Source organism: Piliocolobus tephrosceles, chromosome 3 (genome assembly GCF_002776525.5).
Source record: "Piliocolobus tephrosceles isolate RC106 chromosome 3, ASM277652v3, whole genome shotgun sequence".
In the NCBI taxonomy this organism is placed as follows: domain Eukaryota; kingdom Metazoa; phylum Chordata; class Mammalia; order Primates; family Cercopithecidae; genus Piliocolobus; species Piliocolobus tephrosceles.
The window spans coordinates 146,550,060-146,564,261 of record NC_045436.1 but is presented as its reverse complement, the minus strand read 5'-3'; the positions used below and the strand labels follow the sequence as shown (position 1 = coordinate 146,564,261).

General features: G+C 41.6%; 1 protein-coding gene across 4 annotated transcripts in view; it reads left to right on the top strand.

The window, feature by feature from the left end:
• The window catches only part of UBE2K (ubiquitin conjugating enzyme E2 K), a 91,058-nt gene that overhangs the window by 27,192 nt on the left and 49,664 nt on the right, over positions 1-14,202 (top strand). Inside the window, exon 2 of one of the 4 annotated variants that reach the window (XM_023224699.3) lies at positions 13,151-13,244. The exons of the other annotated variants lie outside the window; for them this stretch is intronic. Coding sequence (XP_023080467.1) covers positions 13,151-13,244 — 94 coding nt within the window. The remainder of the gene's footprint in view (positions 1-13,150; positions 13,245-14,202) is intronic. 4 annotated transcript variants of the gene reach the window in all.

The following is a 14,202-nucleotide window of genomic DNA, read 5'->3' as shown; positions in this document are numbered from 1 at the left end:
CCAACGTTTTTGGTGTTCCTTGGCTTGTTGGTGCATCACCCCAATTATCTGTCTTCATGTGGTATCCTCCCTGTGTGTCTGTCTTAACATGTTGACCAGGCTGGTCTCTAACTCCTGACCTCAGGTGATCTACCCGCCTCGGCCTCCCAAAGTGCTGGGATTACTGGTGTGAGCTATCGTGCCTGGCCTGTTTTTATTTTTTAACTCTGTTAAAATTTTTAAACTTATCCTGAAGTTGAGAAAATATCATAATAGACATCATCACCCAGTTTCTTTTTCTTTTTTCTTTTTCTTTTTTGTAGAGACGGCGATCTCACTTTGCTGCCCAGGCTAATCTTGAACTCCTGGGCTCAAACAATCCTCCTGCCTCAGTCTCCCAAAGTGCTGGGATTACAGGTGTGAGCCACCACTCCTGGCCTCCACTTTCTGTAGTTGTCAACATGTGGCCAGTTTTGTCTGTCAGATTCCCACTCCCTTCTAGATTATTTTACTGTTTGTTTGTTTTTTGAGATGGAGTCTTGCTGTCTCCCAGGCTGGAGTGCAGTGGCGTGATCTCGGCTTACTGCAACCTCTGCCTACCGGGCTCCGACGATTCTCCTCCCTCAGCCTCCTGAGTAGCTGGGACTACAGGTGTTTGCCACCACACCTGGCTAATTTTTTGTGTTTTTAGTAGAGACAGGGTTTCACCATGTTGGTTAGGCTGGTCTCAAACTCTTGACCTCAGGTGATCCACCCGCCTCGACCTCCCAAAGTGTTAGGATTACCAGCGTGAGCCACTGTGCCTGTCCCCTTCTAGATTATTTTGAAACAAATCTTCTGAGTTATTTTGCAGCAAACCCCAGAATTCTGTCATTGTACAGTGAATAATTCATTGTGGGTCTTTAACATACAAGGACATTTTTATGAAACCCCATCAAGTGTCTTGTTATGTCCAACAAAAGAAACACTAGTTTTTTAATATGTAATAACATAGTACATGCTCAGGTTTCCTTGACTTCTGACGTGTCTTTTTACAGTTACCTTTTTATTCTTAATGGTTGTAGTCATTGAGTTTACTTTCTAGTCCTTTTATGTCACAAACAGTCTTAGAGTACAGATGTTTTGTCACATACAGAGGATCGTATTGTGTAGGAAAAACATGGACAATAAAGACTGAATTGAAAAGGTGATACTGGAGAGTAGGACTTGATGTGAAGAAGTTTGAGGAGTAGTTTTGACTGTTTTTCTTTTCTCTTTAATAATCTTAAAGGTCTCTTATAGGGGGAGTGCTGAGACAGGATACACCCTAGTCAGGCAGGAGTGCCAGTGGCAAGATCACGGCTCACTGCAGCCTCGGATTCCTGGGCTCAGGTGATTTTCCCACCTCAGCCTCCCGCGTTGCTGGGAATATGGCCATGCACCACCACACCCACACCTACCTAATTTTTTTGTAGAGACAGGATTTCACCATGTTGCCCGGACTGATCTTTTTTTTTTTTTCTTTTCCGTAAGGATAGAGATGGGCTGGTGTTGAACTCCTGGGTTCAAATGATCAGCCCACCTCCACCACCCAAAGACCTGGGATTACAGGTGTGAGCCACCGTGCCTGGCCTAATCTTAAGATTGAAGTATGTCAATTCTAAAAGTTGAGTAAGTGTAAAATAAAAACTCTGAGTGGTAAATTACTGTGTCATAGTGTAAATGGCAGTGTTTTTTTCTTACTGGCATACATTGAGATGTCTTCTAACTGCAATCTTAGAAGTGGGCCGGGTGCGGTGACTCACGCCTGTAATCCCAGCACTTTAGGAGGCTGAGGCAGGCAGATCATGAGGTCAGGAGTTCGAGACCAGCCTGGCCAGTATGGTGAAACCCCATCTCTACTAAAAAACATGTAAAAAAATTAGCCAGACGTGGTCGTGCACACCTGTAGTCCCAGCTACTCAGGAGGTTGAGGCAGGAGAATCGCCTGAACCCGGGTAGTGGAAGTTGCAGTGAGCCGAGATTGCTTCACTGCATTTCAGCCTGGATGACAGAGCAAGACACCATCTCAAAAAAAAAAAAAAAAAAAAAAAAAGTGAAAGAAAAACTCTATTTTGACTCCTGAATCAGTTTTAAAACCTGGCTTCACTAATTATTAGCTTTGTGACTTTGTTGCCTCAGCTTCCTTATTGGTAAGCACGTAAGTTTGTTATAAGATTGAGTTATTACATATACATCAGTTAAAATATTGCCTGTAAATTATATATAAATATTGAGCTGGGAGTGGTGGCTTATGCCTCTAATCCCAGCAGTTTGGGAGACTGAGGCGGGAGAATTCCTCGCGCGCAGAAGTTTGATGCTGCGGTGAGCTCTAATTGTACCACTGTTACCTCCTGCCTGGATGATAAAGCAATGTATTAAATATTACTGATCGTTCAGCAACATTACCCACTGTTTCCTTGAAATATTATTCTTCCTGTAGTGTCAGTGATATTAGACTATCCAAATATCTTTTTCTTCCTTTCTTCTTTCCTTTTTCCTTTCCCTTTTCCCCTTCCCTCACCTCCCTCCTGCCTTTCCTTTTTTCCTTTTTTCTTTTTTTTTTTTGAGACAGAATCTCGCTTTGTCACCCAGGCTGGAATGCAGTGGCGCTATCTTAGCTCACTGCAAGCTCTGCCTCCCAGGTTCACGCCATTCTCCTGCCTCAGCCTCCTGAGTAGATGGGACTATAGGCGCCCACCGCCATGCCCGGCTAGTTTTTGTTTGTTGGTTGGTTTGTTGGTTTGTTTTTGTATTTTTAGTAGAGACGGGGTTTCCCCGTGTTAGCCAGGATGGCCTCCATCTCTTGACCTCGTGATCTGCCCGCCTCAGCCTCCCAAAGTGCTGGGATTACAGGCGTGAGCCACCGCGCGCACGCCCCCTCACCACTTTTTTTTTTTTTTTTTTTTAGAAGGAGTTTTTGTCACCCAAGCTGGAGTACGGTGCTTTCTGTCTCGGTGCTTTCCGTCTCGGCTCACTGCTCCCTCCACCTTTCGCATTCAAGCAGTTCTCCCGCCTCAGCCTCCAGAGTAGCTGGGATTGCAGGCATGCACCACCATGCCCCCAGCTAATTTTTGAATTTTTAGTAGAGAGGGGGTTTCACCATGTTGGCCAGGCTAGTCTCGAACTCTTGACCTTAGATGATCCGCCCACCTTGGCCTCTCAAAGCGCTGGGATTACAGGCGTGAGCCATGGCGCCTGGTCTTTCCTATCTTTTTAACTATATCTGCAGACCAGATCACTCCTGAACTCGAGACCTGCATTTTCATTTGCCTACTTGGTTCTTTGTATTTTCACAGATACCTTGTATCCAACATATCTCAAACTGATTTTTCCCCTCCTCCTCAAACCCTGACTCCTCAATTCTTTGTTTCCTTATCTTAGTTTATTATACTGTCATCCATCCAGCAAAAAATCCTCTCCTCTAAGATCGTACGCTTTTAGTTAGTAACTAAGTCCTTTAGATTTGACTTCCTGTCTGCCTTAATTCATCTACTTCCTTTCATTGCACAGGACCTTATTGGCATCTCTCACTGGATTCCTAAGTATTTTCTCTAATGCCCCTCCAGCCATTTCCCCCTACTCCAGCCGGGTGATCTCTAAAAGACCCAGATCTGATTGTTATAATACTTCAAATTTTTATTATTCTTCATGACCCTGAATAATCTGGCTCTTGACTACTTCTCCTGCCTCGTCTCTACATTTTCATTCTTTGTATTGTAGTCACTTTGGCGGCTTTTCAATTTTTTTTTTTTTTTTTTTTTTGAGACAGAGTCTCACTGTCGCCCGGGCTGGAGTGCAGTGGCCGGATCTCAGCTCACTGCAAGCTCCGCCTCCTGGGTTCACGCCATTCTCCCGCCTCAGCCTCCCGAGTAGCTGGGACTACAGGCGCCCACCACCTTGCCCGGCTAGTTTTTTGTATTTTTTAGTAGAGACAGGGTTTCACAGTGTTAGCCATGATGGTCTCGATCTCCTGACCTCGTGATCCGCCCATCTTGGCCTCCCAAAGTGCTGGCATTACAGGCTTGAGCCAAGCTTTTCAATTTTTAAACCTGTCAGGTCCTCCTCTGCCTCTATTTTGCACAGCGTGTACACTCTGCCTTAAGTGCTGGCTTTACCTAAAGTAAAAAGTATTTTAAAATTAGTTTCCTCAAGGAAGCTTTCTCTTTCTAAATTTTCTCTCTGCTAAATGTTCTTCATAGTATTCTGTATTTCATTTAAAAATTATATAATTATTTGTTCAGTACCTTAGAATGAAGTAACTACTGATACAGGGTAGAGACAATTTCTAGTTGATCATTATACTACCAGTATCTGTTACAATGCCTTGCAAATAGCAAGTACTCAGTAAATATTCATGGAATTGATAAATTCAGACTTGAATTACTCTTCATTGTAGATTGTGTAAAGTTTGACAGATGTCCAGAACTTAACTTTTTTTTTTAAGAGATGGAGTCTCACTCTGTCACGCAGGCTGGTGTGGAGTGGCACAATCATAGCTTACTGCACCCTTGACCTCTTGGGCTCAAGTGATTCTTCCACCTCAGCCTCCTGAATAGCTGGGATTACAGGCGCACGTGTTTTGTTTTGTTTGTTTTTTCCCCTGTAGAGATGGGAGTTTCACTGTGTGGCCCAGGCTGGTCTCAAACTCCTGGGCTCAAGTGATCCTCCCTCCTTTGCCAAAGTGTTGGGATTACAGGTGTGATTTTAAAAATACTAGCTGCAGCCTGGCGTGGTGGCTCATGCCTGTAGTCCCAGCACTTTGGGAGGCTGAGGCCGGTAGATCACTTGAGGTCAGGAGTTCGAGACTAGCCTGGGCAACATGGTGAAACCCCATCTCTACTAAAAATTCAAAAATTAGCCAGGCATGGTGGCAGGCACCTGTAATCGCAGCTACTCAGGAGGCTGAGGTGGAAGAATTGCTTGAATCCCCGAGAGGTGGGGGTTGCAGTGAGCTGAGATCGCGCCACTGCACTCCAGCCTGGGCAACAGAGTGAGACTCCATCTCAAAAAATTAAAAATAGCTAGCTGCTATAGAAGAGTCTCACTTTGTTGTCCAGGTGGAGTGCAGTGGTGCGATCTCTGCTCACTGCAACCTCCGCCTCCCGGGTTCAAGCAGTTCTCCTGCCTTAGAATTTCAAGTAGCTGGGATTTACAGGAGTGTGCCACCAGGTCCAGTCTCTTGTACTATTTTTATTTATTTTTTTATTTTCGAGACGGAGTCTTGCTTTGTCGCCCAGGCTAGAGTGCAGTGGCGTGATCTCAGCTCACTGCAACCTCTGACTCGTGGGTTCAGGTGATTCTCCTGCCTCAGCTGGTCTCAAACTCCTGACCTCAGGTGATCCACCTGCCTCAGCCTGCCAAAGTGCTGGGATTACAGGCATGAGCCACCGCACCTGGCCATCTTGTAGTCTTTTCTATGTGAATACCAGAAAATTTTAAATTTACGTATGTGGCTTACGTTATATTGTACTGGATACTGCTAGTCTAGAACTTGTTTTTAGTAAGGATCATACATGTGTCTCCATGGCCTCAGTTTTTCATTCTCCCGATCCCTTTGTTGTCATGTCATTTTTGCTTTGGGACTGTTATGTGCCATAAGCTTCAGAAAACATGGTGGCTCACACCTGTAATCCCAGCACTTTGGAAGACTGAGGCAGGCGGATCACCGGAGGTCAGGAGTTCGAGACCATCCTGGCCAACGTGGTGAAACCTTGTCTCTATTACAAATACAAAAAGATTAACTGGGCGTGGTGGCGGGCGCCTGTAATCCCAGCTACTTGGGAAGCTGAGGCAGGAGAATTCCTTGAACCCAGGAGACAGAGGTTGTAGTGAGCTGGGCGACACAACAAGACTCAATATCAAAAAAATAAAAAATAAAAAAATAAATTTAACTGCCTAGAAGGTAGAAATTATGTTTGTTTCTTAGGCCTTTGAATAATAGGGGAAAGATATTATATTAAATTATGAGAAAATAATGGCAACTGTTAAGCTTTTAAAGTATTATTTCCAACAAATTAGGAAGAAGTAAATTTCACTTTTATATGCTTGATAATGATGAGCAGGGCTCCTAAAATAGTTGTGGCTTGATTAGGAAACAAATAGTAATTTCTTTGTATCAATGAGAATTACTTATAACTTTAGGGGCATTTAGAATTCTATTTGTCTTATTTGAGATTAGGATTTAAATTTCATTTTAGAGCATTTTTTTAAAATAAATACAAGTGAGGCTAATATTGTTAATTATTCTTTTTTAAAAAATACAATATTTGCTTTGGGTTAAAGTTTTCTGCCCCAACATCATTATCAAAAGTCAGCATATTACAGTGATAAATTCAGCATTTACTGTGTGGCAGGCATTGTTCTATATACTTTATTCGTTAAATTCACCAGCGAACCCTGTGAGGAACTATCTTATCCTTAGTTGACAGAGGATGAAACTGGAGTACAAAGTGATTAATTAACTTGTTCATAGCTAGTAAGTTTTAAAACGGTTACACAACAATATACTTTGTATTTAGTCCTTAAATGATAAAATCTTCCAGTGTTTAGTTTTTCCCACTAGAGTGTAAGCCCCAAGTGGGCAGGGACTTAGGTTTTGTTTAGTAACATTTGAGATAGCATATTCTTTCATTATTTGAAAGAATTTTTACAGTGATGGTGGTAACAATGACAATATCATTTCACTGAGAGGTGACCTTGGAAATATATTAGAACCGCTTTGAGTTCTTCGCTATTGGTTGTTGACAATAATTTTTTTAAATCTCATTCAAATTAGCTTCAACATTATGTGCTATTTTGTATGCTTCGTGTATATCTTAATAAAATAGTTGATTTAAAAATTGCTAACTTCTTTCTTTCTTCCTTCCTTTCTTCCTTCCTTCCTTCCTTCCCTTCCTTCCTTCCTTTTCTTCCTTCCTTCCTTTCCTTCTTTCCTTTCCTTCCTTCCTTCCTTTCCTTTCTTTTCTTTTCTTTCTTTCCTTTCTTTCTTTTCTTCCTTTTTCTTTTTTCTTTTTTTCTTTTCTTTTCCTTTTCTTTTCTCTTTTCTCTCCTCTCCTCTCCTTTCCTCTCCTCCCTCCCTCTCCCCTCCCCTCCCCCCTTCTCTCCCCTCCCTTCTCCTCTCCTGTCATGCTTTGTAGCCCAGGCTGGAGTGCAGTGGTGTAATCTTGGCTCACTGCAACCTCTGCCTCCTGAGTTCAAGCAATACTCATGCCTCAGCCTCCTGAGTAGCTGGGATTACAGACATGTGCTACCATGCCCAGTTAATTTTTGTATTTTTAGTAGAGACAGGGTTTTGCCATATGGGCCAGGCTGGTCTCAAGTTTCTTGCCTCAAGTGATTCACCTGCCTCAGCCTCCCAAAGTGCTGGAATTATAGGGGTGAGACACCCTGCCTGGCCTAGCTGCTATAGCTTCTGTATATCTCTATTCCTTTTGTGCATTAGAAATGCCTTGAAACTCCCAGGGAACATCAGAAAAAAAAAAAAAAAAAAAGACTACCAGAGGTCCCACTGTGTGTTTAGCTGAGGTGGGAGAAGAAAGTTTAGAAAAACAATCTCACCTATCCTCATGAAAGATTTACAGTGATAACACAGTTCTTCAGAATTTCACCCAAAAGCTTCAGCTGCCTTGGTTGTTGCAGTCATTGAAGTGAATAGCACATTGTTTTGTTATTTATTTTTAGATACTACATTTTTTCTTAGACTGTGGAAACAGAACTGTGAAATTAATTTTGTAAAATCAGGCTTTAAATTTTTTTTTTTTTTTTTTTTTTTGAGACAGAATCTAGGTCTGTCACCCAGGCTGCATGCAGTGGTGCAATCTTGGGTCACTGCAACCTCCACCTCCCAAGTTCAAGCCATTCTTCTGCCTCAGTCTCCCGAGTAGCTGGGACTACAGGTGCCTGTCAGCACACCTGGTTAATTTTTGTATTTTTGGTAGAGATGGGGTTTCACCATGTTGGCCAAGCTAGTCTCAAACTCCTTACCTCAAATGATCCACCCGCCTTGGCCTCCCAAAGTGCTGGGATTACAGTCATGAGCCACTGTACCCAGCCAAATTAAAGGTTTTTATAATTAATGTTGTTAGGGAAAGGTAATTCTATCCAAGAAACTTAATTCTGAAAGTATTCTCATTTTACAGTAATAAAATTGAGAGTTAGGTGTTAAGTGGTATACCTGAATGAATACCACAAGTAAGCGACAGAGCTAGGATTCAGCACATAAGACGTATGTCTTACTCCAAAGGCCATCCCTTTTGTAATACTGTCATCTTTCACCATTCTCCATGTCTTGCTTATAGTTCCTGACTCTTAAAGTGAGACTTTAAGTTCGCTTGTGGGAGCAGTGGGATTGGAGTTTTAGATTGTGAAATAACTGGACCTTTGAATTAAACTGTGGTGGTATAAAGAATAATTGTTGCTTGGTGGAAAATTGAGCTTTGAAGAATTTTTGACTTAACTTTCTGTTTTCTTTTTATCTTTAGTTATCTGCAAATAAAGACCCTAGTCTAAACTCTATAGAATGTTTTTTTTCCTTTTTTGTTGGCTTTTTGAGACAGAGTCTCTCTCTTGTTACCCAGGCTGGAGTGCAGCGCAGTGGCGAAATCTCAGCTTACTCCAACCTCCACCCCCTGGGTTCAAACGATTCTCGTGCCTCAACCTCCCAAGTAACTGGGACTACAGGCACGCACCGCCATGCCCGGCTAATTTTTCCTGTTTTTAGTAGAGACGGGGTTTCACCATGTTGGCCTCAAACTCCTGACTCAGTGATCTGCCTCGGCCTCCCAAACTGTTGGGATTACAGGCATGAGCCACCACACCTGACCAGAATGCTTTTTCGTAATGTAATTCATCATGATGATGGGTATTTTCTTGAGCTTATTTAGTACAGTTTTCATACAGTAGTAATGTTCTTTCTCTAGAGTGAAAAAAAGAGCAATTTTTTTCTGACTTACCATTTGGGGGCTGGACGTGGTGGCTCACACCTATAATCCCAGCACTTTGGAGGCCAAGGCAGGAGGCCAAAGCTGGTGGATCACTTGAGCCCAGGAGTTCGAGACCAGCCTGAACAACATGGCAAAACCCCATCTCTACTAAAAATTTAAAAATTTAGCCAGGCATGATGGTGCACACCTATAGTCCCAGCGACTGGTTAGGCCGAGGAGGGAGAATCTCTTGAGCCTGGGAAGTTGACGTGCAGTGAGCTGAGATCACGCTGCTGCATTCCAGCCGGGGTGATGGGAGTGAGACCTTGTCTTAAACAAATAATAATAATTTGGGGATGATGTAGACAGAAATAAGGACAGAAGTATGAAAATGAATTTTTTTTTTTTTTTGAGATGGAGCTCTGTCACCCAGGCTGGAGTGCAGTGGCCGAATCTCAGCTCACTGCATTCTCCGCCTCCTGGGTTTATGCCATTCTCCTGCCTCAGTCTCCTGAGTAGCTGGGACTACAGCCGCCCGCCACCTCGCCTGGCTATTTTTTATTTTATTTATTTTTTTATTTTTTATTTTTTTTTTTTTGAGACGGAGTCTCCCTCTGTCGCCCAGGCTGGAGTGCAGTGGCCGGATGTCAGCTCACTGCAAGCTCCGCCTCCCGGGTTTACGCCATTCTCTCGCCTCAGCCTCCCGAGTAGCTGGGACTACAGGCGCCGCCACCACGCCCGGCTAGTTTTTTGTATTTTTAGTAGAGAGGGGGTTTCACTGTGTTAGCCAGGATGGTCTCGATCTCCTGACCTCATGATCCACCCGTCTCGGCCTCCCAAAGTGCTGGGATTACAGGCTTGAGCCACCGCGCCTGGCCTTTATTTTTTATTTTTTTAGTAGAGATGGGGTTTCACTGTGTTAGCCAGGATGGTCTTGATCTCCTGACCTCGTGATCCACCCGTCTCGGCCTCCCAAAGTGCTGGGATTACAGGCTTGAGCCACTGCGCCGGGCCAATGAATATTTATTTATTTATTTATTTATTTATTTATTTTAATTTTTTTTTTTTTTTTGAGGCGGAGTCTTGCTCTGTCTCCCGGACTGGAGTGCAGTGGCCGGATCTCAGCTCACCGCAAGCTCCGCCTCCCGGGTTTACGCCATTCTCCTGCCTCAGCCTCCCGAGTAGCTGAGACTACAGGCGCCCGCCACCTCTCCCAGCTAGTTTTTGTATTTTTAGTAGAGACGGGGTTTCACCGTGTTAGCCAGGATGGTCTCGATCTCCTGACCTCATGATCCGCCCGTCTCGGCCTCCCAAAGTGCTGGGATTACAGGCTTGAGCCACCGCGCCCGGCCCAATGAATAATTATTTAGCATTTTATTAGCCAGAGATTTGGGCAGTCCCAAAAAGCAGCTTTTCTTATCTCCCTCTCCTCCTTTCCCAAAAAACTTTAATCAGATCCTTTAGTATCCTAACATCTTTGGGTTATTTACATACTACTTTTTGGAGGGAAGATTATGGAAAGCTATCGAGATGTTTAAAAGCATTGATGATTAGCAAGATGATTATTCTTGTAAGAAGCCTTAAGAGGAGAAATGTAAGTGTATTCTAAGTTAACACTGGCTTCTTAAATTGGTCAGTGAAAATTAAATGCCTCCAATTTTCTTTTTAACATTATTTATGCATAATTTAGACAATTTTCTTTTCGTTTTTTTTTTTTTTTTTTTTTTTAGATGGAGTCTCTTGCTCTTTCACTCAGGCCATGCCATAGTGCAGTGGCTCGATCTCGGCTCACTGCAACCTCCGCCTCCTGGGTTCAAGCGATTCTCCTGCCTCAGCTTGCGGAGTAGCTGGGACTACAGGTGTGCACCACCACACCCAATTAAGTTTTTGTTTTTTTGAGATGTAGTCTCATTCTGTCACCCAGGCTGGAATGCAGTGGCTAGATCTTGGCTCACTGCAAGCTCCGCCTCCCGGGTTCATGCCATTCTGCCTCAGCCTCCTGAGTAGCTGGGACTACAGGCACCCGCCACCACGCCTGGCTAATTTTTTTGTATTTTTAGTAGAGACGGGGTTTCACCATGTTAACCAGGATGGTCTTGATCTCCTGACCTCGTGAGCCACTGTGCCTGGCCATCAAAGTATTTTTACTGTTGCTAAAATGTACATTTTCTCCTCTACCACAAATACCAAGGTTGTTAATGATTTTTTAGGGCATAAGAAGTAGTTTCTTATTGTACATATTTATAGTTAAATTTAGTTTTTGGATAAAAATATTTTCAGAAAAACGTAAAAAAAAATACTAATTAGAAAGTAAGTTTTTAAATCCTGTGTTTTTATTAAAAGACAGGATTAATTAGGAATGATGTGAACTTTGAAAAATTAGGATTTTAAGTCATGTATTGTTTCTGAACTAAACATTCTGTACTAAAAAATATTTAACATAGTAAAAGAGGAAAAATTGTGTATTTTTTTGGGTTGGAGGAGGAAGCCAAAGACCTTTAAAACAGTGATTCTTACACCGTTTCATCCAGTAATCAAGTTTAAGAAAGTCAGTCTAAATAAAAGCAAAAAACTTCACTTTTGAAATCTTGAATGAGGCTTTGTTTCATAAGAGTAGATATGTTGTGTCAATCAGGTAACAATATGGAATCCTAACCAAAAAAATGAAGATACAGGCCGGGTGCAGTGCCTCAGGTCTATAATCCCAGCACTTTGGGAGGCTGAGGCGGGAGGATCATGAGGTCAGGAGTTCGAGACAAGCCTGGCCAACGTGGCAAAACCCCGTCTCTACTAAAAATACAAAAATTAGCTGAGCGTGGTGGTGGGTGCCTGTAATCCCAGCTACTCAGGAGGCTGAGGCAGGAGAGTTGCTTGAACCCAAGAGGTAGAGGTTGCAGTGAGCCGAGATCGTGCCATTGCACTCCAGCCTGGGTGACAAGAGCAAGTCTCCGTCTCAAAAAAAAAAAAAAAGAAGATATAACTTGTACTCTAGGGATTTTGGTTTAAAAAATTGAGAGGAGAGGATTTACTGTATTTTTAACATAAGTTTGAGAGTCCATTTGCCGGCAGGCACTTATGAATGTTAATGCGAATCCCACTGGAATGGTTTTCTGAATCATTTAAGGTTATCATGGCTCTGAGAATGGACTGTCATAAGATTAAGAGACTCAGTAATGCTATAGATAGGAAAGTACTCGGAGTAATATAAAGTGCAAAATAAGTCAATGTAGATAAATTTAAAGTAGAAATCTGATTTTTGGAAGTAGGTAGATGCCATTTTAATAAACTAAGCAGAAAAACAAATTGAAGAAGGCCTTAGCTTCTTTTGAGGCATTTAGTCCTTTGGAATTTTCTTTTTTTTTTTTTTTTTTTGAGACAGAGTCTCGCTCTGTTGCCCGGGCTGGAGTGCAGTGGCCGGATCTCAGCTCACTGCAAGCTCCGCCTCCCAGGTTTACACCATTCTCCTGCCTCAGCCTCCCGAGTAGCTGGGACTACAGGTGCCCACCACCTCGCCCGGCTAGTTTTTTGTATTTTTTTTAGTAGAGACAGGGTTTCACCATGTTAGCCAGGATGGTCTTGATCTCCTGACCTCGTGATCCGCCCGTCTCGGCCTCCCAAAGTTCTGGGATTACAGGCTTGAGCCACCACGCCCAGCCGTCCTTTGGAATTTTCATGGAAAGGAGAATCTGTTAGATAGCTAGAGCTTTCACCATTCTGGTGGATAGTGTACTATTTCAGTCAGTTAAACTAAACATTTAGAGTTGTTATGGTTAGTTCAAGTGAGAGTTTATGGCCTAAATGGCTTTTAATTACCCTGAATTTTCTGTTTATATAAGCAGAACTCATGTATCCTGGGGGTATAGTTCAGAATATAGTATCTTAGCGTTCGTCTGTGGATGATTAATCACTTTAGACCTAATATACATGGAATTGGCAAACGTAAAATAGGTTTTATACTATTTTTCTCTCATAACATTCCTAGAAATTCAAGAAGCCATTGTATTGTTCAAAGTGGTGTTATTTCATTTAAAACATTGAAGTTAAAATTTATTAGTTTGTTTTAAATATTCTTAAAACTGGCTAATTAAGTCTTAGAAAAGCCCAGACTTATTTTACTAGAGCAGATAATCAAGTTTATGAAAGAGGGGGTTTCAAAAATTTTTATAGGTAATACTTTAGGCGTTTTTCTTGCTGACATAACTAACATTTATTTTCTGTTTATTTTTAAGACGAGCAAAAATCAAATTAAAGTAGATCTTGTAGATGAGAATTTTACAGAATTAAGAGGAGAAATAGCAGGACCTCCAGACACACCATATGAAGGCAAGTACTTTTTTCTGTATCAAAATATTGTGCGTATTAAAACTTGTCTAAAACATTAAATCAGAATAATCTTAAACATCTATAAATTATATGGAGGGTAACTTCATTTGGTTTAGATAAATAGCAATTTTAAAAATACTAAATTTAGATAATATAGACTGGTATTTCTTACTGAATTTTAGCTAATTTTTTTCTTTCCACAAAAAGTTTAGCAGAGCTTTGTTACAGGTATTATAGGTTAGAATTTAATAGAATAAAAGATCTGGCATGGTAAACCTCTGAATTATATGGACTATAGACACTTAGTTACCCTTCATATGGTATCTAAAACAGACCTTGCCTTAAATATCTCACTGGTGAAATGTTGCTTTTGTTTTTAAAGTTCTTCTTTCTCTCATTTAGCATTTCATTCACTCATATGTCTTCATACAGGCTGTAGTCCAAATGTTTTCTTTTTTCAGGAAAGCTTTTAGTGATCATTTCAAGACACATAGAAAGGAGGTGGCTTTGCTGAACTTGGTGTTCACAAATTAAGTCTGTAGCTACTTTAGACCATGGAGTTGGGTGGTAAGATACAGAAATAAGCCTTATAGCATTTTACTTTCTTATTGGGTGAGTCTTCGTTAATTAATATTGTTGTAAATTTAGGTTATACAGCATATAACCAAGGCTCTTGCATTAATAGCTATTCAAATATTTGTTTATTGGAAAACATAACAGAATATATGGTAACCCTAATTATACAATCTTTACATGTATTTTCTCATTTAATCCTTTCAGCAAATCTTATTAGGTAAATACAATGATTGCTGTTCCATAGATGAAGAAACAAGTTCAGAGAAGTGACTTGTCTAAGGTCAACCATCTTAGCACAACTGATAGGCTTTGCCTTCAAAGGCTGTGCTTTTAATCACTTTATGTAAATCAGAATTCACTTAATATTGGAAGTGGTGGTGAT